The sequence below is a fragment of the Corythoichthys intestinalis genome, chromosome 5, assembly GCF_030265065.1.
Source record: "Corythoichthys intestinalis isolate RoL2023-P3 chromosome 5, ASM3026506v1, whole genome shotgun sequence".
In the NCBI taxonomy this organism is placed as follows: domain Eukaryota; kingdom Metazoa; phylum Chordata; class Actinopteri; order Syngnathiformes; family Syngnathidae; genus Corythoichthys; species Corythoichthys intestinalis.
This window is the reverse complement of record NC_080399.1, coordinates 56,636,346-56,659,806: the sequence shown is the minus strand read 5'-3', so window position 1 is coordinate 56,659,806 and position 23,461 is coordinate 56,636,346. Positions and strand designations below refer to the sequence as shown.

The following is a 23,461-nucleotide window of genomic DNA, read 5'->3' as shown; positions in this document are numbered from 1 at the left end:
GGTGTCGACTATCAAAATAATACTAGTTTGTGGCAGCCTTTAAGTACACTCGTCTTATAACTAAGGTAAAAAGACAACTAGTCAGATGCTTTGCCCACTACTGGGACACTATCACGTCACATACTGTACAGTATTATACTGTTCTATAACTAATACTGTACTCACTCAGTTGAACTTGATAAATGCAAAACAAAAACAAAGGAAAAATGTCAATAGTATGGGAACCATAAAGCCGATTACATTATTGTCCATACTGTATATAGTAGACAAACATTTAGTTGACATCAAATTTAACAAACAGGATAGCAATTTCTTTTCTATACGCATTCCCATTGGATACAGAACCTGTTCAGGGATCATATGTGTAATCATACATAACATTGATATTCTAGCATAAGTAGTGAAATACTTGAGATACTCAAATGCAGAGGAAAAAAATAACATTTATTTTTAAATATTTCTGTAAAATAACCGCATCTAGCTACTAACCCATTTGATCTATAATCAGATTGTTTTTAGATGCATTTAAATCAAATGTTGCTAGGCAAAAGCAAAAATAAATGAATAGGTCCCAATACTTTTAGAGGGAAGTGGACTTACTGTTACATTTTGACGCTCCCGTTTAGATTGCCAATAGGAGGATCTTTTGTGAGGCCATTGTTTACATTCCTGTCATTGCTTCATAGTAGTGTGCAGCAAGAACAAGCGTATTTTACATGTAGTTCTATTGTTTTATACATTTGGAGGGAGATTTAGAGGGGCAGATTGTTCACTCTGGGGGCCCAATAAAAAAAGCCCCCCCCCCCCCCCCCCCCCTAGCGTACCTAAGTAACCTTTTATCTAAAATGCTTCTAAATCGGCAAAATCTTGACTTAAATCTATCTTTAGATGATGAAACTGTTTTAAAACTTACACATGTCGAAAGTAGACAGAAGAAAACTAATGCAATAACGGGAGCCACTTTAACAACTTTAACAGTTGATTCAGAACATTAAATGACTTTCACACATAGCAAAGGTTACTATCTAGTTATCGCAATATCCGCAATACCCATGTGTCTAGTTAAGTTTAGGGTAAAGAATTGGAATTGGGCTAGGGCCAATTGTCGCAAAAACCCTTTAAACTTTGCATTGTGTGACCTTTTTTTTTTTTTTTTTTTTTTTTTTTTTTGGAGAAAAAAAAAAAGAACATTATCACCAGTTACTTTGCCAAGTAACGAATTACTTTTACGTTCAGGTAACTGAGTTACTGGCGCATTTACTTTTTGGGAGAAGTAATTTGTAACTGTAATTAATTACTTCTTTAAAGTAAGATTAACAACACTGGTAGTAACGCGTTACATGTACTCCGTTACATTTAATTGAGTAACTTTTTGAGAAAAACGTACTTCTAAGAGTAGTTTTACCATGCCATACTTTTTACGCCGCTACTTTGGGCTACACACGAGTCGTTACATATTTCCTCTTTATCCTACATATTAGATTTTTTTTTTTGCTAGCGATGCTATTGCCAAGAGTAGCGCTACTAATTTCACCAATGAGACGTCACAACAATAATCACATGACTCCACAATACCAATCAAACGCAAGCTTGCCGTCCTATGATCACACAAGCCTGTTCAATCGCGCGTCTTTAAAGCATCGTAACAAAAGAAGTATTTGACAGAGCACTGCCCTCAACATGAATCGAAAGCGCGGATTTAAAACTAAGGTTTTATTTGGCACCTATTGAAGGAACTACAGTATTCACTATTCAAACGAGGAACTATTTTCTCTACTAGAGGGTGGGGCACGCGTGCTCTTTGGACGAATAATGCTTTGCTAGTTTTTTTTTTTTTTTCCTCTGTCTCGCTTTAATTTAATGATATATTTATTTTTTATTTATTAGGCCTAATGTGGTTATGTAATGGGTTATTGTACAGTATCATTATAACAGCAGTTCATATTGATAAGTTTGTGCTGAAAGAAAAAAAATACCATTGTTTAAAAAACAAACAAAAATAAGCAGTTACTCAATATATTACTCATTACCTGAGTATTCTTTTCACCGAATACTTTTTTTTTTTTTACTTGTACTTGAGTAGATTTTTTGGATGACTACTTTTACCTAAGTAATATTATTTTGAAGTAACACTACTCTTACTTGCGTAAAACTTTTGGCTACTCTACCCACCTCTGCACATTTGGCGTACACTGAACTGCATTTCATTAAGTTGTGTGGCCAGCTTATCTGAAACAAAATGCAGATACATTTACAGTATTTTTGAATGTTTTTCAATAACCATTTGATGACTATCTTTATAAGACATGTCACACCTAAAATAACAAATATTTACTAATCTGCATTTTAAGAAAATAGGTGGCATCCACACAAATATCAAATACAGCCCAGTGTACACCACACGGGGTTAGTGTACAACTACAGCTGTAATTTGACAAGTATTAAAAAACTATTTATTGCAAAGAGAAGCGTTATTTTACCATTCAAGCACTCCAATGTAAACCCGGATTCTTGCTGAGACTGACAGGGTTTGTGAGGCTCACTCTGTTCTAGTGTACATTATAGGGACAATTTTGTTAAGAGATTTTTGAAAAGAAAAAAAACTCATTTGTTTAGTATACACTTTCATCACAACCATTGCTTTGTGTTTCACAGAAAAAAATGGACCATTATTCTGTGCTTCACAGAAAAAAGTGGCCCAATTTTTCTTGAAACAAAAATAATAGTAGGGCTTTGAATTAATTTGATGTTGTCGCCAAGACATATTATAAGCTTCTTTCTAAAACTCATCTGATCTTCAGACATTAAAGTGTTTAGAAATTATACACTGTTTGACGGGTCTTCACTGCCTACCATTATGTTTGTATTCTTGCCACACAATCAATTGTGCATTCACCAAAATTAAGTCAAAAAAGATCCTCCTGTAAGTGTGTATGAGGAGAAGACTCATGTGTAAAAGTGTTGAGAAGATGTGAAACAGCATCACCACCCAAAAGGAAAGACTTGAGAAAGTCAAGAAACCTAGTTCAGTAGGAAGAAAGTTGACTGGAGACATGATTCACTTCAGTTTTGCTCAGGTACACTGCAATAAATTCAGTTGCTCTCAGCTGGAAAAACAAATGTCTTTCACTTCAGGGTTTTCATTTTCCTTTCACTGTAAATCTGCTATCATGTTCCAAACGTGCGTTACTCTCACGCTGAAACTAAACAATAAACAAACAACTCTGCATGTGATGTTAGGTTCACTATGCACAAAGAAAGACAGGATTTTCCAGACAGATGATTGTGAAATTGTTAATTGTGGTTATTACATATGGAAATGACTTTTTAAAATATCACAAAAATACACAACTACTCTAATTTCAAGTTGCGTAATGAATCAAACTAGCAGACAATAAAGAACAAAACAATTATGTTATCCATTAGATTTATTTTTAGTCATATTTACATTGCATAAATATAATCGATTATGCATTCTTTACAGTAATTTGATTGAGGAAAAAGAAGAATGGACTGCAACCTACAGCAACAAAAACAATCAGTAATCATGGGATATAGAAAGTGAACACACCTCTTTGTTAAATCAGGGTTCTGTTTTATATAAATAGATGTACATAAATAATTATCAATTGAATAACCGTTACATTTCGTTCACAAAAAAATATATTATAGGGGTAAAATTTTAAACAATTATACATCTACAAAAGAAGACTGAACACCCTAAAACTAATTCTTTCCCTTTGCTTGAATTAAAGCAGTCTTCTGAGCTACTGATTGACTTGAGCTCAAAAAGACCTGCTCACCATTCAAAACAAGACTAAATACTGTAAATAAATCAAAAGTTGCTTATTGCACAGGTGGCGGTCCTAAAAACTTTAACCTGGCAGATGTTTTAACTGACACCCAGCCAGCAAAACAGTAACAATGTATTTTTATATGCTTTCTGTAGTTTTCTGGACTATAAATTGCACTTTTTTCAAAGAACTAAGGCTTCTGGCAGCTTATTTTTCCAGAGACTATATGGACTGTCTCACACACTACCATTTGGTTGCAGACATTCGTGGTTATTAAAAGAATCACCTAAGTGCACTTGTTGCATATTTTCACAACCCCAAAAATGTTTACAATTGTAATGTCTGCCATACTTAATCGACGTTTTGCGCTTACTAGATGGCCTTGTTACTCTTTCTTTCGTGAGTGAAATCAGTTAGATAATACCTGTTTAGTGAAAGCTCACATTTGGTGCACATTGAAACTGTTCTATGATTAAAAAGCATTAAGATAATTTAGAAGTTTTCTTTCCGTAAAATTAATTTTTCAATTTCCCTAAACCCCATGATTTTCTTTTTGTAAAGCAAAATACTGCTGCATTTTCATTTTTGGGAAAGAAGATGATAATTTAGTAGTTTGGAAAGTTTTACATTTTTTAATGACTTTTTGAAAACTGCTGTATGTGCAGTTAAAAAACAGTCCCTGGTAATATTCAATGTTTTACAATAAAACAAGATTGATTGGAATGTTAAATCTGTGTGCTGTTTATGAAAATAATAAATAATAATAAATAAATGGGGTCAGCCAAAATCAAGATCGGCAGGTCAGGCTTTTCAAAAATAGCTGATCACATTGCGATGCTTTCCAGGTTGTTTTTAGTAATCCCTTCGTGTGTTTCAGGTCTTGCCCGACAACCGGCAGAAAATAGAACTGAGTATTGTGCGCGGTTTAATGATGTTCATTATGATGAAATGTTTTTTTTTTTTTTTGGGGGGGGGGGATACATTTGTAAAGCAGAGTAACATTTTAAAATATAACATATTTTTTTGGGATACATTTGTAAAGCAGAGTAACATTTTAAAATATAACATAATAAAAAATTGAATAAAAAAACAAAACAAAACAACAGGAAGGGCTAAGGAACGCAATGGCTAGAGAGCCTTAACTCTTATGAGTGGCGTTCCATGTAGACATGTGCTTCAAGGTATACCGTGGTATGAAAACGTTTCAAAACTGCAAAAATTTTCCGTCATACCGCCCCTAAGTTATTAGCTATTTTTTATGTCTCAAAAATGCATGGAGAAATCCCTCGCTTGCAGCTGCAAGACTCAACTCTCCCCCACCAGTTGTTGGTCAGTGTCAGTGAGTCAGCTGTGCTACATGATAGCTGGAGCATGATAGCTTTTCCCCCCATCGAAGAAAACGAAATTGCTGTTATTGGAATACTTCAGTTTGAGAAAATTTAGACAGCCACAGCTTAGAAGAGGAGGGCCATGTAAAACATGTTTGCGAAGGGTGGCTGCCGAGGACGCAAGACCTCCAATATGATTTCGCATATATTCAAAATTAAAGGTTAGTTAACACTTATGAACATTTCCCACCAGCTACGAGAGTTAACTCCAGCGTGTTTAGTGTGTCTAGGGGTGGTAAAACGTGGTGTTTTTATTCACTCTGGCAACTGTCTGAAAGAGTGTATAATGTAAAGATGATACGAGTCATACACACGTACTTATAATGGAAAATAATTCAGTTATTTTTGTTCTGATAGTAATCATGTTGAGCTGTGGCTGTGGGTTTAGGCTCACCTAAAGGACTGCATTTATTTTAAATTTGTATATACATATATATATATATATAAAATATATTTTAACTTAACATTATACTTATGTTCTAATTTGCTAATATGTTTTGAAAACTAAAAATCCTGTTCAATGGAAAAAGTTTTTTTTTTAAAACCCAGATATCTCAAAGTAACACATTTTAAAAGTGTAATTGCAATACCGTGATACCGGTAAACTGTGATATTTAGGTTATCATACCGCCAGAATATCATACTGGCACAAGCCTAGTTGGATGCAACGATTTTCCATAAATGAGTGGGTTGTTGGGGTAGGAGTGAATTCTAAACTGTTGTTTAAAACATTTGTACAATCAATTAAGAAAGGAAAATCGACATTTATGATCAAATTATAAAAGAACCTTTTTCTTGATTTTTTTTTTTTTTTCTGTAACTGGGATTGCACGGCATATAGTGGGAGTGGCAGCTTTCACCACTTGGGGCATTATACTCTTTAAAAACGTTTTACCCAAATGCGTTTAAATTTTTTTTTTTTTTTTTAACAAATCCGCACATGATGAAACTATTAACCAACTATAAATAGAAAAAAATGTAGTGATTATGAGGAAAAAAACCTGGTGTATTCATTTTGTATATCCACTGTTGCATACTAAGCAATGCTATGTGGAAAAGCAGCTAGTGGACAGCTTATCTTTTGGACATATTCTAGCAGGTACATGAGAGAGATCTGGAGAGGGATTCTGAAGGGGAGCGGTCTTCTTCTGTAACAGAGGGAACCACACACAAATGTGGATACGCGTTACAGTCAAACTAGCTTTAAGAGAAGGACGGTTGATGATGACAATGCATCCACTGGGGCATGCAACTAGTGTGTTTGCGTTAGGGTGTTAGAGAAGCTAAGCGCAGGGTTTAATAAGGGTCACAGAGTTATGAATGCCACGAGACAAAGACAGTAACAATGTGATGAGTATGACCAATACAAGGCGTCATTTGTGCAAAAACACAAATTGGGGGAGAGGGAGCAATCCCCGCATTCCATCACAGAGTTGAAGAGATGTCAAAACACAATGGAAAATTCTTTTTGCATCGATCAGAATTTGTGCTGCAGTGGAAATGTTAAAAACACTGAACAAAATGAAGTGAATGAAGTGTGGTGAAAATTAATAAAAAAAGATCTGGAAAGTGTGTCAGGGGGCAGAATAGATTTGAGTGCAGAAAAGATGCAGAAAAAAAAAATCTAATTTTCCCTAGCTCAAACAAGTAGAACTTTTTTTATATTTCTTGGTCTTTTTTCTAAGCAAAAAGTTATACAAATACTAGGACCGATAAAAAGTTACACATTTTTACTTAGGTAAAAAAAAAAAAAAAAGATACAAAAATATATTAAATAAACTCAGACAACAAAATATATCGTTTCACGAATTTTGGTATAGATATGAATCACATGTGCTCCAATTAAAAGCTAAAGCTTTTGGCATTTCCATTGCAGTCATAGTGCATCAGGCAATGTGCCAAGTCACCTACTGGAATTGCTGTGCATATAAATCCTCCAATGCATCCAACACATTCTTAAAGTTAGATTCAGTCGTATTAACAAAAGACATTTCCTATCAGTTCCACACTATGTTCAATTCAATTGTGATTCATTATCAACACAGTTAGGGAGTTATTCACACTTGTATAATAAAGTTCATAGTCGAAGCTGGCTTCAGCAACCCAATTTGAGTTCAGATCGATACAGCTCTTTACAACATCCATTAAGCATATCTGCATACTTAGAAAGTAGGCTTAAAATTTCATCAAGGGCAGTTGGATTAAATTAAATAGCGAGAACAATAGAAACTAGTCACATGATGCATACCTTGCATATTGAAATCCCCTTTATCTTAAAAAAAAATATCCAATAGGGCACTTTGAATGTATAAAAGATAATACCACATAACGCCACATGTATTTTGTGCAAATGGAGCGTATCGTTATGTGAGCCTTTATCTACTGTATTTCCTCAGCTTCTGCATATGAACTAGAGGCTGACGAACTGCTCCTGAGCTAGCTGAGGTTCCTGGCTGATCTGTCCGAGCACCTCTTGCATAACAGACAGCAGAGAACAGCCCATGCTCAGCAACTCGTACAGGAACACATAGTCACGTAGGTAGCTTCTCAAATGGGTAGCCACAGCTGTGATAGACTCACGCACACAGCCCAAAAGACGTCCAGGAATCACACACACAGCCCGGCTGGCATGCCTTGGCCAACTCAAGCCTCGCCAAAGCAAGGAAACCAGGGTACCTGGAGGTTGCGTCTGGATGGAGGTTGTCAAAGAGTTTCTCCCATTGTCTCGCACTAAGGATGTGACAGGGCCATGGTCCTCCTGCACAAATCAAATAAATGCAAGATGATGATGAGGACTGCCCCAAAAAGCCCTCTCTCACCTTTAATAGCAGCAGGGCCGAGACCAAAAAGTGGTATTTGTCATGCGGCAAAATGGATTTTGCCATGTGACATTTTTTTGGTATGTGCCATTTTTTGGGGTGTATGACATTTTTCCAGGCCATGCACATCAATGCCATTGACGGCTATGCACGTCCAAACTTTCCATTCATATTAAATGGCAGAAAAACATGTGTGGCTGTGATTTTTGACCATACACTTACCATTACAGTGCACTGACATTCAACTGGCTCCCAAATAAGGCTATGCCATTGACTATTGGTAAGTGTAAAGTTAAAAATCACAGCCACATGGGAAATTTGAAAGTGCATAGCCGTTAATGGCATAGCCTTAATTGGGTGCCAGTTGGAAGTCAATGCGCTCTAATGCTAAGTGTTTAGTCAAAAATCACAGACACACGTTTTTTTTTCTTGCCATTTAAAATGAATGGAAAATTTAGACGTGCATAGCCGTCAATTGCATGGCTGTGCATGGCCTGCAAAAATGCAATATACGCCCAAAAAATGCCACATACCCCCCCCCCCAAAAAATAAAAATAAATTTATATATATATATATATATATATATATATATATATACACCACAAATCAAAATCCATTTTGCCATATACCAATAAAAATGCCACATGTCAAAACACATTTTGCCACATGGCAAAAAATGCCACATGGCAAAATCAAGTTTGCCACATGGCAAAAAAAAAAAAAAAAGCCACATACCAAAATCCATTTTGCCTCATAGCATATACCACTTTTGGTTCTCGCTGTCTCTATTCAATAGAGAGGGTTCGGGTCAAACACTCTGGGCGAACACACGCCTGTACACGTCCACGCAAGTCCCCTCGGCAGCTGCAGTGTTTCACTGAACCTCCATGTGGCAAAAACACTTTTCTAACCCAATTAAGACCTGCTACTAACCGTTTTTACTAGGGATATCCCGATCACATATTTTTGCACTTGAATACAAATAACCTTATTTTGAGAATCTGTCGATACAGAGTCCCGATGCGATATCCCCCAAAAGTTTTTATTTTTTTATTTTTATTTTTTTTACAAAAGTTCCTAACATGTTACCATCCGACCGCGCTGCCTTAATTATCAAACACAAGCTGGACAGTTTGGCCACGCTGCTTAGTAGGAGGGAAGGTAAGAGACTGTGGCACTGTACAGGCATTAAGCAGAAAAACAAAAATATGTTTTTAATTGAAAACCCTTTTCACCTGATTCCGATACTCTGAAAAATGCCGCGATCGCCCCGATTTCCAATCACGTGATCGGATCGGGACATAGTTTCTACATTTCTGGTGCTGATTTGTTGGGCCAAAGCCTCGTTGGTTTATGTTCATGCTCGTACAAGCGTGCACGCCATGCACCAGCTTAACAGGCTGCAGTTACGCTTTAGACCAGAGGTAGCAGTCGTGAGGGAAAAAAAAAAAAAGGGTCAAACTCCGTATAGTCCCTTCAAATGGTGTACGGTACCTTGAGTACCATAATTTTTTTACTGTTTTTCCCTCCATTTGGGATCCTGCGTCATATAGTCCAGTGCAGCTTATTTGTTGATGTATTTGGGTTAATAGGTAACACTTTATTTGACAGAGGTATCATAAGACCGTCATGACTATGACATGGGCATTACTGAATGCTTATGATATATATATATATATACATATATATAGATAGATAGATATATAACTCCATTTATGTCCATCTTGGACATAAGTGAGATAATCTGCCGAATAAAACTAAATGACATTTGTCATGTGCATTCATTCATGCTCATGACAGTGTCATGTCATAATTATGATTGTCCAATGACAGTCTTATGGCGCCACTGTCAAATAAAGTGCTAGCAAATACCATAACTAGCAATTAATGAAACAACTGGAACAGTAACTGAAGAAATATTTAGTACAGAACATGAATTTTGACTTATTTACATCTGTATGGCTGCAATGCATGCTAGGAGGCACTGAACAACAACAGTGCTGACAGCCAGTGGCAGCAGAGGTAGACCGTCTCCCCCAAGAGGGCAGTGATGGTCAAATGACGCTTCTTGAAGCAATGAAGCTTTGCAACCAATTGGTTCAAAGCTTCATGGTGGTTCATTTGGTCTTATGACAGTCGTACGATGTCGTTGTCAAATAAAGTGTGACCGGTTAATATCTTTTGGTGTAAATATCCCATAATACAGTGAGGACCGCTGTGGCTTATAGTCCAGTGCGGCTTATCTATGAACAAATTTGGGGGGTAGCGGCTTAAAGTGCAAAAAATTACGGTATATTTTAATAAAACTGTGTGGCTGTATTTCATATTAATACAGACTAGGTTTGTGCAAGTACTCAGACCTCCTTATGAAGCCCTTTACTCAATAGTTATAATACTGTAATGTTAATCGCCTATTAACCCATTGTGTTCCATTGATGGCAATTAATTGTGACTGTAAGGGATGTCAACATTCAATCAAAATGGATTGGACATCGACCAGCCCTCTCATTTCCAATGGCTTGAATGTCCATCAGTTTAATCTACTAATGAGTTTGAATACCACTAGTGGCATACCACATATACGCATAGACAATATACACATTATTTAGGAATTTTTCATACAAATACTTAGTGGAGTATTTACCTTTCTTTTCCTGAAGTGTGCATTGGACTGGTATTGGGTATAATGCATCTTACAGTAGAACTTAGCTAGAAGAAGAATACAAACATTCTCAAAAACAAGTATTTCACAACCAGAGAATACTTTCTAGATTGACAATGAATAAACCATACCCTCATATGAGCAGAAAATGTGGCCACCCAGACGTAGGGTGCAGTTACAGACATGACAGCGGAAACATTCTCGGTGGAAGAAGTAACCTTCAGCACTCAGTCTCTCCATTACATATACCCGCTTAGAGCAGAAGTGGCAGATATCGCTGCCTCCAAATCCAGAGTGGAATTCTTTACGCCCCACACACTGAGAAAGGGATAAGAGAAAAGGACAAGATTTGAGTGACTTTGTGATGATGGCCTTTCTTTTACACCACAGAAAATACAACAATATTACAGAAATAAAAAAACAAATGACAAAGATTAATTATCATTTACAATATTTGCATGGAGCTTACATTAAAAAAAAAAAAAAAATCAACTTTGAAAATTATATCAATACTACTACCAACCTTTCCATTTCTGGATTTTTTTCCCCTAAGAATATGTGCCAGTTATACAAAGGTTAAGCCAAAAGTAAATTAGCAAAATAATATATCAATAACAAAAACAAAAACCAAAGGGTTGTTAAGTAGAATGCATCCACAGCAAACCACACAATCCCCACAAGTTTCAAAGATGCAGTCAGCAAATAAGTTGCACTGAATTGCAATGGTTGTGATGTAATAAATGGCAATAATTGAAATATGTACAGGAAGGAAGCTGCAAAGGCAAACCTGGCAACTAAATTGCAGTCAAAGAAAATAAGGAAACAATGAAATAGTTACAAAAAACATGCATTTTTAATCAACTGAGTCACCATTAGACCAGTTCCGAACTTAGTCTTTTGGTTTTACAAAGTGCGATTGTATTAGCATTTTTACAGGCTGAAGGCTGTCAAGTCACCTCTCACGCTGTTGTTATTGTTCTTTGGGACACTAAGTTTTAAGTCTTACTCCTCTGTCTTTAATGAACTAATCATCTTGAAAATTGGTCGCTATATAGCCTGGGCCAGTATCTATTGATCCATGCAGCCCGATTTTCTTCATTTTGAAAAATCAGGGCATATTAACCCTTTACCATCTGGGATGTCGACATCCCGTTGATTTTTGTGGGCCATAACGTCTGTTGTACTCATCATAAAGACGTAATTTTTAGCCAGTAAATAGATGAATAGCAGCACTTTCATCCAACAACAGATGACAGCACTGTCACATCACATTTAAAACAAGCTTATAAGAGGCGACTGGGAAAATCCAGTTGAAGTTCACGTCAGTGGCCGCCATCTGCATTCGCGATATTTCATATCACGTCTCTTCTGGAATAATCAATTTTTCCCACAATTACATCGACAAAATGGCATCACAACAACAAGGCAGGGGTAGTAGAAGGTGTACAACATCAGTAGAAGAGCATCCAGTTCTTAGGGAGGTGAGGCGAAGCAGTGAATGAGTCTAAAGATGAGTCCCCAGAAAGAGGGGACATGGATTCAGAGGAAGAGGATTTGATCAACAATGGCACAAATCCCCTCCAAGAAGGTAATAAAAAAAAAATATATATATATGGCCATTTATCATGAAAATAGCAAAGATCCAATCAAATTAGATAAGATTTGAGCCCTCCAGACCTACCTTGAACAGAGCAACCCTCACTGCTGAATGAATAATATCTTGTATTACTGCCTATGTAAACAATGACAAAAATGTTTTTTGTTTGGAAGCTGCTAAAATCCATTACAAACCTAAAAATTCATTGATATATTATGAGATCACTATTATATTTTACCTTTATATGATACTATATGTGTGAATTTGAAAATACAGTTTGAAAATGGCTATTTGTTAACAATATGTATCTTTTTCTCTTTGAGAGGGCAAAATGTAGAAAAAAAAGTTTCATTTCATTTAAATAAATAGAAAAAGTATTTTTTTCCCCCAAGTTTCATGACAATTATGTCTATTGTTTACAAATTATTGTCAAAAAGTGCCATTTTTGGTATGGTTACTCATTTGCTCAATTTTGATGTGCAATATGTCAAATTAAAGCTGTTAAATTGTTATGATCCGTTGTCAAAACCTTACTCAGATTTATAGTTCTTCATAAATCAAGCAATGTGTGTAATTTTCCATATTTGGCATTTGAAATTCTTCAACTTGAGCTGGTTAGGACACATTCAAAAATGTAAAAAATTTGGAAAAAAAGGTTCATGACATAATCCTTTGATTATTTAGGAATAAAAATATGTGCAACAAGGCATGATTGATCTGTTTTGTTTTTTTAGTTCATAAATACTCATAGAAAAATCAATTCCTAATTCCTCAAAAATACTCAGTGTATAGGGCGGGGGTCGGCAACCCGTGTTTTTAGCGCTGCCCTAGTGGCTCCCTTGAGTGTTTCAAACATGTTTGAAAATGGAAAAAGGTGGGGAAGGGAAATATATTTTTATTTGAACATTTTTTTTCTGTAGGAGGACAAATATTACACAAACAATCTTAATGTTTTTCAATGCTGTAAAAATGTGTAGAATAAATATTACATTTCAACATTTCTGTCAACGAAGATTTGCGTCATGGCCTGCGACACACGTTTCTATCAGCGGGGCGGCTGTTGTAAACAAACCCGTGGCTATATGATGGGACACGGATTCCAAAGAGGAAAAGAAAAAAAACTGAGGAGAATAGAGGAATCAACGTTTCTTGGGTCGAATCAATTGCAGTCATTGCCAATGCGAAGGATTTTCTGAATGTTTGCTCTGTAGCAAGAAGTTGTCAAATCACAAAAGCTGTAATGTGGAAAGATATTTGCAGGGAAGGCATACTACTTTTGCAGCAGAGTACCCAGTAAATGAGATTGCATTACTTCTGGAGAAATTACAGGAGTGCAAAAATAGATTTAAAACGTGGATTGCATCCCGGGATAAATAAAGCGTGGAAAACCGTTCACAGATGGTGACTGGTAAATGAAGGAGTCATTCATCAACATATCAGAGCACCTATTTGCAGACTTCAAAAATAAACTCGAGATAATACAGAAAATCAAATACATGCCTCTCGCACTAAGACTGTGAAGGAAAGGGCCATGAAAATGGCAGGCAACTTCACCAATCTGCAAATCAAGGACATTAATTCAGCAGCAGCATACTCTGTGAAGAGTTGTGTGATGTGATCGATTTTGAACACCCATCGCTTTTATGCAGGTACATCAACTCCGATGATATACTTTACCTTTTCTAAAGGGTGCTTGTATTTTTTCTAAACGCAGGCTGCGTTTTGTAGCACAATGTTTATTGCCCAGATAAGGGGTACATTATGCACTTTCTATTTTGTTGTTTTTTTCGAATCTTCAAATACAAATGACATCAAAATTTGGATTTCTTTATTGCATTTCTTTAATGATCTGGATCTTTGAAAAAAGGCAGATAATGTTCTGTTTTTTTTTTAATGGGATTTCTTCGGCGCGCCGCACATCCTGAACCGTTTGACCAATTGGCATCGTTCAAATATCGAAACGACCGGATTTTTCCGTTTGCCTGTAAACGTCGATTTTTCGAAGAAAAAAAACAAAATGTATCTAGCCCTACAATTTTTGACCAAATCCCATAATTTGGACATCAAAAATTCCGGGACGGTGAGGGGCATAAAAGTTGTCTACAGAATTTGAAAAAAATTACGGTTCCTTGGAAATTTGCCAAAAACTTTCCGTTTTTAATGGCACGCAACGTTGGTTCAAATTTCCCATTCACTTCCAATGGAATTTCCAATAAAATTTACAGTGAATTGATGCCATTGACAGCCATGTATGTCGAATCTATTGATGCCAATGTACTTTCCATTGACACATATGTAAATCAATGCCATTGACGGCCATGGACGTAAATGGTAAATGGTGTTACACTTATATAGCGCTTTTCCACCTTTCAAAGCGCTCAAAGCGCTTTACACTATCTCACCATCCACCTACTGGTGACGCAGCACCAGGAGCAACGTGGGGTTCAGTGTCTTGCTCAAGGACGCTTAGACGTGTTCATCAGGGCGGAGAATCGAACCCACAACCTCTGGGTTGGGGGACAATTACTCTACCACTGAGCCTCGCCACCGTCAACGTCCAAATTTCCCATTCATTTTCGGTGGGAAAAGAATTAATGTCCACTAATCAACAGGAAATGACCAGATAGCAATAGGAAGTGTCCCCCATGTCCCAGATTCCATTGACGTATATGGAAGTTGATGCCATTGACGGCCATGGACGGCCAAATTTCCCATTCACTTCCATTGGCATTAACATTGCATTGAGGCCAATTTAGACATATGCCATTGGCGGCCATGTATGAAGATTCTATTGATGCCAATGTACTTGCATTCCATTGACGCATATGGATGTAGATGCCATTGATGGCCATGGACGTCCAAATTTCCCATTCATTTTCAATAGTATTGACTTTGTTTAATGCCATTGACAGCCATGTTTGTCGATTCTATTGATGCCAATGTACTTGGGTTCCATTGGCGCAAGTGGATGTCGATGCCATTGACAGCCATGAAAATTCGGACAAATTTCCCATTCATTTTCATTGGCATTTACCTTGTTTAATTCCATTGACGATCATGTTTGTCAATTCTATCGGTCCCCGAAATGTCCCCAAATCAACCTGGGCGGGGCTAAGTTCAGTATCTCCACACAGCAAAGACCCAGAGTAATTTCTCCAGAAATTGCAGTTTCTAGTTTTATCAAAGCAATTAAACATAATTCATTAATATTGTAATGAAGTTAAACTTCAGGCAGTATCGTACAACAACAAGTAGTCACGTGGTGCGTCATTCACTATAGAATGCACTGCAAGGAAAACAAATATTTAATCATGAAGGCCCATTATGTATTTATAGCAAACTTAGTCATTTTTGAAGTATGCTAATATAGATACAAACAACATGTGTTGCCTTCATTTTAATTTAATTCTTTTAATTTTTTGCGGCTCTAGACATATATTTTTTTCTTTTTTCTTTTGGCCGAATATGGCTCTTACAACTTTTTGTGTTGCTGACTGTGGTATAGGGTTAATTAAGGGTGTGTAGAGGGCATGCGCACACAACCTTCAGCTTGCTAAGTCACACGTCACACTCGTGCTCATATCATGAATCACAAAAATTGTCAACGTGCACCAGACTTGTGTGCAGTGATGAGTAGACTCTTTCCACGTGACTTTTGTTAAAAGTGCTAGTTTTGTAGTTACAGTATGATAAACAAAAAACAAATACAATACAAAGGTTAGTAGGCTTCTGTCAAAACTGCATTAAAGGCCATGAACCTGACTGTTAAATACTGTATCCACACCCATCTTACCATAGCAGCACCAGGCCTGTGATCCGTCTCATAGAGAATGGCCAGTATTTGGGCTTTAGCATCTATTGTTGATGACACCTTTCCAACTGTACGCTAATATTGACACCAAGAGAAACGCAAGGACAACAGAAAGAAGCAGAACATTCACAAAACAAAGTTGAAGAGGGAAAAGATCGCAATGTCATTTCACTCGATGAATGTGGATTGAGGCTGGTTGGATTATTCTCGAGTACCTCTTTACAGTAGCTTGGAGCTCCAGATGGACAACTCTCAGACCGAATGACTGATTTTCGAATAAATCCTTTAGAGTCTTCAAGACCATAACTTCCATTGCTCTAAGACATACAGCAAGGGGAAGACCAACCCATCAAAACGTTGTGTTGGTTCTAATTTCAAGTGTATTTTAAAAATCTTATCTTGCACAAATTTGGTCTGTGCCAGTGTTGTTTTTGGCAGCCCTTTAGATTTTTGTCTTTGTCTTACTTATTAGTCTTAGTCTTATTTGAGTCATTTCAAAATGTGTTTGATAACGTCTGGTTTTAGTCAAAGAAATCTCATATAATTAAAAATAAAGATTTCCAAAAATTTCAAATGAATATAGACAGACGGGCACATATTGTAGCGTTTACAAGGACAACGCCAACTAGGTGATGGTAATACACACTCAGGAGGAAAAGCAATACATTATATTCAGTTAAACCTACCTAGAAGCCACGAACTGTATGTAAAAAAAATGTTGTACGAGCGTTTAACACTGGGAAGTCTGGGATTTTTTAGGCTATGCTTAAGAGTTTAGCGAGAGCCATTAGGCGACCACACATTCCACGGTGACGACTTTGCTGGCTATAATTAGCCTCCTATAGACCATAAAGAGCGTCTAATAAACGCTGGCTCTCCTCTAGACTTATACCGACCAGAAAAGGCAAGTGGCTCTGCTTTAGCCTGGCCAGTGTTTTAAGAGGATGCGCACCATTCTGAAGGTAATGCTAATGCAGCAAGTTAAATTACTGTTATAAGTACATCTCTGCCAAACATTGTATCCTTCTTTCTATTAAAAAAGTAACATTGATCAACTTATAATAAAATATAACTTTATTAATATTGTTTTGTTTGTAACAGAAAAGACTTAAAGCGCATCAATTTGCTTTAGTTAATAAAACAAAAGTCACATCCAAACTGTAAAAATACTCAAGGTACATTTTTGACCATTTGATACTGAAAAATAAAATGTAATAAAATGAATACATAATAATAAATTCAAATTGATTAGTAACATTAACTCACGAGGACAATATGGCAAAAAATTTGACCGAAAAAACAAAACTGAATAGAAGAAAAACGACAGTGTCATTGGACAGAGGGACAGTTTTTATTTTTGCTGCTCGCAGTAGCACCTCCTTTGCAATGTTTGCAATGGTGTGGGGTTATTTCCAGTGCTATTAATCTTACTTGAAAAATAATTAATTACAGTTACAAATTACTTCTCCCAAAAAGTAAACGAGCTAGTAACTCAGTTACCTGAATGTAAGAGTAATTAGTTACTTGGCAAAGTAACTGGTGTTACCGTTTTTTTGTTTTTTTTTTATCCCAAAAAATAACTACTGAAAAAAATAACACCGTTTTACTCTCATGCGGTTACTAGCAACACTGGTTATTTCGCACAGAGCATGCTAACAGTACTCACTGATTTACTGATGTAACACTGACAAAGCGAAACGATTGTTGGCAATATTCGGCACGTTTTCGCTGAAAATTAATCAAGCGCCTTATCCATGAGATTGGGGTCTAATGTCTTTAAGTGACATCTTGATTTGGCTTCTCGCTGTCCGCTACAATCATTTTTAGACACATTAAACAGAGTGCTCTTTCCTCGTCTCCCACTGTATTAAAAGTCAAAGCCAAATGGCCTGAAACTGTGCATTCTCGGCGGTCGGCGTGACGATCCCAAGCCGAAAATGGCACTTCTCGGGTGGACACATGAGAACCAGAAAAGACAGTGGGTCGCTGCGTGAGGCGCCGTGAGCACGGCCGGAAAACGGCGCACAGATCTCCATATCGTTTTGCTGTGTGCTCTTGCTTGGTTCAAAAATACTGCGCACGCCGCACACTCTGAAAAGAGAGAGCGCCACTGCCAGCCACTGAGTGGATGTGCAAGTACAATTGATTCTAGTACGGCAAAAAAAAGTATGTTCCTCGAGGTCACATGCACTACCCTGGCATCACACTGCGCCCCACTATTTGAGAAGTACTGCATTAAGCACAGAGCTTTATAGGCTACAACAGCATCGCATATTTCTCTCTTGCCAAGATAAGAAAACAAATCTTACAGTGTATGCAAGCAAGAAGGAGCGCAGCTTAGCCTGAGATACAAAACTCCAGTGAGGGAGCGGCGCAGCACATCTCACATACTGTAAGTGACACGACCCAGACACTGCTGCAATACAAGCTGACTCCATACACAATATGAACGTCATGCATTGTGAACATATGACAGAATCTATGTCGCATCTTCGTCTCGTTGTCGTCTCGTCAGAAGAAAACTGGCATTCGTCTCGTTATGTTCTTGTCTTCCAAGTCACATTTTTATCTCATCATCACGTCATCATCATGAAAAAAATTGTTCGTCGGCGAAATGTTATCGTCATTGTTGACGAAAACAACACTGGTCTGTGCCATGCATGTTTTTTCTACTATGCTAGGCTTTTAGGCTTCACATCTGTTACCTTTACGTTACTGTCACATTTGTGGCTCTCTGACATCTCATGGGCGGTTTTGTGGATTTGTTGGGTTTCAACACTGCGCTGAAGACTGTGTTCATTTCCTTTAAATTCCTTCAACGCTGCAAAAACTGGACCCGAAGAGAAACTGATTTCAGGGAGCGGAGATATGGCTTTCCTGCTTTCGTTAGAAACTGCTGTTTCATTGGGGATGTTCCTATTACTAGACAAGTAATCCAGCTGATTTTGTTTTGAAAGAATGGGGTAGTCTTTCGCTTGCTTGCACGGAAGAGAACTTGAGGAGAAACCAGCCTGGGCAGTGGGGTCAGGGACAGGGTGGACCACTGGGTATATTTTGGTGCTTTTAGATTGAGGAAGAGGAGGGATAGAGGTAGATAATTCAACCTGGAGAAGAGTCGGAGGTTAAAGGTGAAGCAAAGTAGGACAACTGGAAATTACATGACGAACAGAACCTGTGCTTCAGGAAGAGAGGGAAAATGAACAGGAGTAGGATTGCTGGAGCCAGTTAACAAGGATGAAAGGAGGACAGCTCTTTCCTTTATAGTCTTTTGGCCAAATTTTCTAGTAGAAGCATTTTCTGCTTTAATCTGAAGGTTGGAAAAACAAAAGGCAGAAATGAAACAGAATATAGAAATATATGTAATATATGTAATGTATTGAATAAATGAACTGAACTTAAATATTAGGTGCAGCTAGGTGCTTTAATCAAATACCAACACACATGTTTACCTGCTGCATTTCCGCTGTTGACTTTTGTGAGGAAAGTTCAACATCCAACAGAGCAGAGGCAGAACAATGGCTGACTTTAGGAATAGAAGAGCTGCATTCTGAGTTGAGGAGTATAGGACTTGCTGAGCGCAATGTGCTTTTGGAGTGTGTGGGTGAAGGAGAGCGACTGGTGCTTATAGAGTGAGAGGAGTTAGGAGAAACGAGGAAACTGCTTTGTGGAGCCACAGAAGCAGGATTTTCCAGTAAACGAAGGTAGATGGAAGGCTGAGGAGATGAAAGCAAAGATTCAAGGAAGCCAGAGGAAATTGAGTCATAACTACATTTGTAATAAGAATTGAAACCTGAAAACAAATCAACCGTAAATGAATCCGGCATAACAGCAAGAGATACAATGCAACTTGCGGACATACAGTAGATTCATTCATTCCCCATAATGCTTAACTTCACAAGGGTGCTGAACATCTCTATTATCACACATCACAGAGAAAATTTTGCTTTCGGGAGTATACCTGCCATTTGGGTTTTGGGTTGCGCAGGGATGGAGAAGTAGGATGAGGAGAAGCAGGATGGTGGGCATCCTTGGGCTTTGCAAAGCGAGGATTTTCACTGTCCTCCACCTCCTCCTCATTTGAAAGGGGTGAGGTGGAGGAAGGTGACAAAGGTGAAGAAAAGGATATGCTCGCTAGGTCAACCGCAGGCTGATTAAAGGAGGAATGGGAAAAACAGAAGTGAAAAAAGGGAAATAAAAGGGTTGGAGAGAAATATCACATTATCAAACCATGTGCTTTGTGCATGGATGTAGGAGTTCTTATAAGTGACCCTTGCGTTTCAAAATATGTAGTCAGCATGTTTAAAAGTCCTGTTTTAATGTTCACTGATTCCCAACCATTGTGCTGTGGAACATTATAGTACCATGAGACTGACGAGAGATCATCATATGTCCTGCGGGAAATCATCCTATTCAAGTTAATTGGCCCTAAATATATTTCAATTCAATTTTATTTGTATAGCCCTATATCACAACAAGGTTGTGTCAAAGGGCTTTGCAGAGGCAATATGGTACACAGTCAAAAACAGTAGGTTGAATTAAATAAAGTTCTAGTCCAAGTCCTGGGCATCCCTCAACGTAAGACCCTACATGAAATATTTACTATTTACTATGTATAACTACATATTCTGTAGTTAATCTAGCTATGTTCGCAATGTATCGGATCAGTGTAGCGAAGATCAATTCAATTGTCCATCACTTCATGCCAGAGGTTGCAAATCCCACCGAGGGGTCAACAATATAAATGGCTCGGTGGCCCGGATGTACCTTTAAAACCGTCAGGGCCACCAGAATGCTCCAACCACTGGCCAGGTGGGGCCAATAAAAATAATGAGTCGATTAAAAAAATCTTATTTCACATTAATTCCCAGTGGTTCCGTGTTTTGAGGACGTTTTGCTATCCCGATCAAAGACAACCTTACAGTCTATGCAGCCAGCCGTTGCTGATTGATTGACAGTATCTCAGTACCCACCTAACATTATATTACAAGACAACATGCTTCTAAAACCCCCAGCACCTGGCCAAGCACCGTGAAAAAAAAAGACCACTCAAGAAAGAGAAAGTCACCGGAGGACTTGAGGGGAAGCAAAATCCAATATGAAAACGGAGAGATAGTTTCAGCCACAGTTGCGAGACTGCTGGCAGACAAGTTTGAGAAAAGTTAACGAGTATGAAACCTATGGCATTCAAAAGAGATCATTTGCCGGATCACACAAAATGACATCCGTCATTAGCCTTCATTAATGCTCACGGCAGTGTCATGCCATAATTATAATGGTCTTATGACAATCTTATTGCACCACTGTCAAATAAAGTGTTACCAAATACCATAACTGGCAATTAATGAAACTGGAACAGTAACTGGAGAAAAACATGAATTTTGATGATTATTTACATCTGTAGCACTGCAATGCATGCTAGGAAGCATGATGTTGACTGACCTGTTGTCAGTGTGGACAGCAGGTGGCAGCGGAGGTTGACTGTCTCCCCCAAGGGAGCAGTGATGGCAAAATGAAGCTTCCTCAAGCAATGAACCTCTGCAGCCAATTGGTTCAAAACTTAATAAGGTTAATATCTTTTGACATTAACATCCCACAATAGCGTGATGACAGCTGCAGCTTTTTATCCAGAGCAGCTTATTCATGAACAAATGCCATTTTTGTGTCAAATTTTGTGGGTACCGGCTTATGGTCAGGTGCACCTTATAGTCGAAAAATTACTGTAAATGGTTGGTGGAGTCGATTTGGGTTTATTTATGTAAACAGGTTATGGAATTGGAAAAGGATTATTTGTACCAGATTCAGGTTTTTGCAGTGTTTTCCTGCACTTTTCATTACATCTACTTAAAAAAAAATTATTCATGTTATTCAAGCAGATTGTTCTTTTTGTGAATTATTGGGATCAATAAATGACGCATTGACCCGGGCCAGTGGTGATGATAATGGGGCCGGTGGACTAATTTGCCTTATTGTGTACCCCTGTCCACCTATTGCCATTTCTACAACAGAATAAACAGCATTTGTGTGGCCAGATTTAAATTCTGTTCTAAATGGAAGACGGTACCTAATCAAATCAATTTGTGTATTGACGCTTGTAATATTTTTTATTTTCCATGTGAAATACCTGCCTTGCCTTAGAAAGGTTGGGAAACACTCATTTAGATGACACTGGATGGTTTGCATCCATTGCAGAATGGCCATCTTGAAACAGGGATTTCACCCATCTGTGATCCCTTTTCAAGGTTTCCTTTAAGTTTCTCCAGATGTTTTTTTTCCTATTTCTTTCCCCTTGACCATGAAAGGGTTTCAATCAGTGAAAATTGGTAATCCTAATTTTACAATTTAGAAAATTTATTGGTTGCATTGGCTCAAGTATATTACAAAAAAAATGTGTTCTATTCGTCTTGACTGGTATAATATTTAACACGTATTTTACTTCGTCTATTATTTTAACCTGAATGTAATGAATATGGTAACTCTTTATGCAGTAGTGCTACATAATGTATGAATGAATTGTCAGTGTAGTGTAGTTATACTTATTTCGATTGTGCAGCTAAATTCAACCTTTCAAGATTATAAACAAAAACAAAGTTTCACTGCTGCCATGAATCACAAGTTTCATTTTTCTCAGCAACCGTGCTTCTTACTCAAAACACTAATATCTCAAATCATGTTTTCCCCTTGAAATGCATAAGAAAGACAGTTATCCTTTCCACATTATATTCCTTCTGGTGGCCTTGCCTTTTCTATCCAGACATACCCAGAGTTACACAACTGTCATAAGTCATATCACCCAATGTCAATGTACCACAGAATTACACTCTACTGGTGATACAATCATACAATTAATATTTTTCTGTACCATTATTCTCTGCTGCCCCATTATTTTTTAGCAATGAATGCAGGAAAAAAAAGGCAATTCCATGCACTCAAGGTTTAAAAAGTTGCTTAAAGTTTAATACTTGTTCATAACCGACCTTGCCATGGGTTGTTTCTGCAGCGTTCTCCTCAAATTTGGCCAGCAGCTGCGTTGCCATGGATCGAACCCGGTTCTCCTGCAGTTTCCCATCCTCACCTGCTGAGGGCGCACTGTGACAGGATAACTGTCAACCATTGCAGTACCCAAGGAATCGGAGGAAGATCATGTGGAAACATTTATAAATTTAATGAAATGGTAGAAATGAAAATAACTTCTATTTCACTCTTTAAATGTAGTGAAATAAGCAACCTACCTCTCTGAGGTAGCCATTACCCTTTCGTCGTCTCTTATTGACTGAATCTTCATCAGTTTTTTTGTCATCCTGTGAGAGCAAGCACATCTGCTTTATAACAAAAAGAAAAACTTAAAAGTTACTGCTTTGCACTTTCGTAGAAATGTTCAGTCTGCAGACAT

The 23,461-nt window shown here is 37.5% G+C and overlaps 1 protein-coding gene across 5 annotated transcripts in view; it reads right to left on the bottom strand.

Moving 5' to 3' along the window:
- The window catches only part of mical2b (microtubule associated monooxygenase, calponin and LIM domain containing 2b), a 129,377-nt gene that overhangs the window by 12,988 nt on the left and 92,928 nt on the right, over positions 1 to 23,461 (bottom strand). Inside the window, exons 15-26 of one of the 5 annotated variants that reach the window (XR_009063169.1) lie at positions 23,301 to 23,369; positions 23,046 to 23,171; positions 20,030 to 20,218; positions 19,521 to 19,784; positions 19,244 to 19,378; positions 18,777 to 19,175; positions 16,287 to 16,388; positions 16,054 to 16,146; positions 10,795 to 10,981; positions 10,646 to 10,710; positions 7,859 to 7,940; positions 2,173 to 6,330 (exon numbers count right to left, since the gene is read on the bottom strand). Coding sequence is in view for 3 of the 5 variants with exons in the window: in XM_057835975.1 (XP_057691958.1) it covers positions 7,859 to 7,940; positions 10,646 to 10,710; positions 10,795 to 10,981; positions 16,054 to 16,146; positions 16,287 to 16,388; positions 18,777 to 19,175; positions 19,244 to 19,378; positions 19,521 to 19,784; positions 20,030 to 20,218; positions 23,046 to 23,171; positions 23,301 to 23,369 (1,711 nt within the window). In the remaining 2 variants the exon portion in view is untranslated. Of the gene's footprint in view, positions 1 to 2,172; positions 7,941 to 10,645; positions 10,711 to 10,794; positions 10,982 to 16,053; positions 16,147 to 16,286; positions 16,389 to 18,776; positions 19,176 to 19,243; positions 19,379 to 19,520; positions 19,785 to 20,029; positions 20,219 to 23,045; positions 23,172 to 23,300; positions 23,370 to 23,461 lie in introns of all 5 variants that reach the window. The other 4 variants (XR_009063168.1, XM_057835975.1, XM_057835976.1 and 1 more) reach the window with 4 other exon arrangements.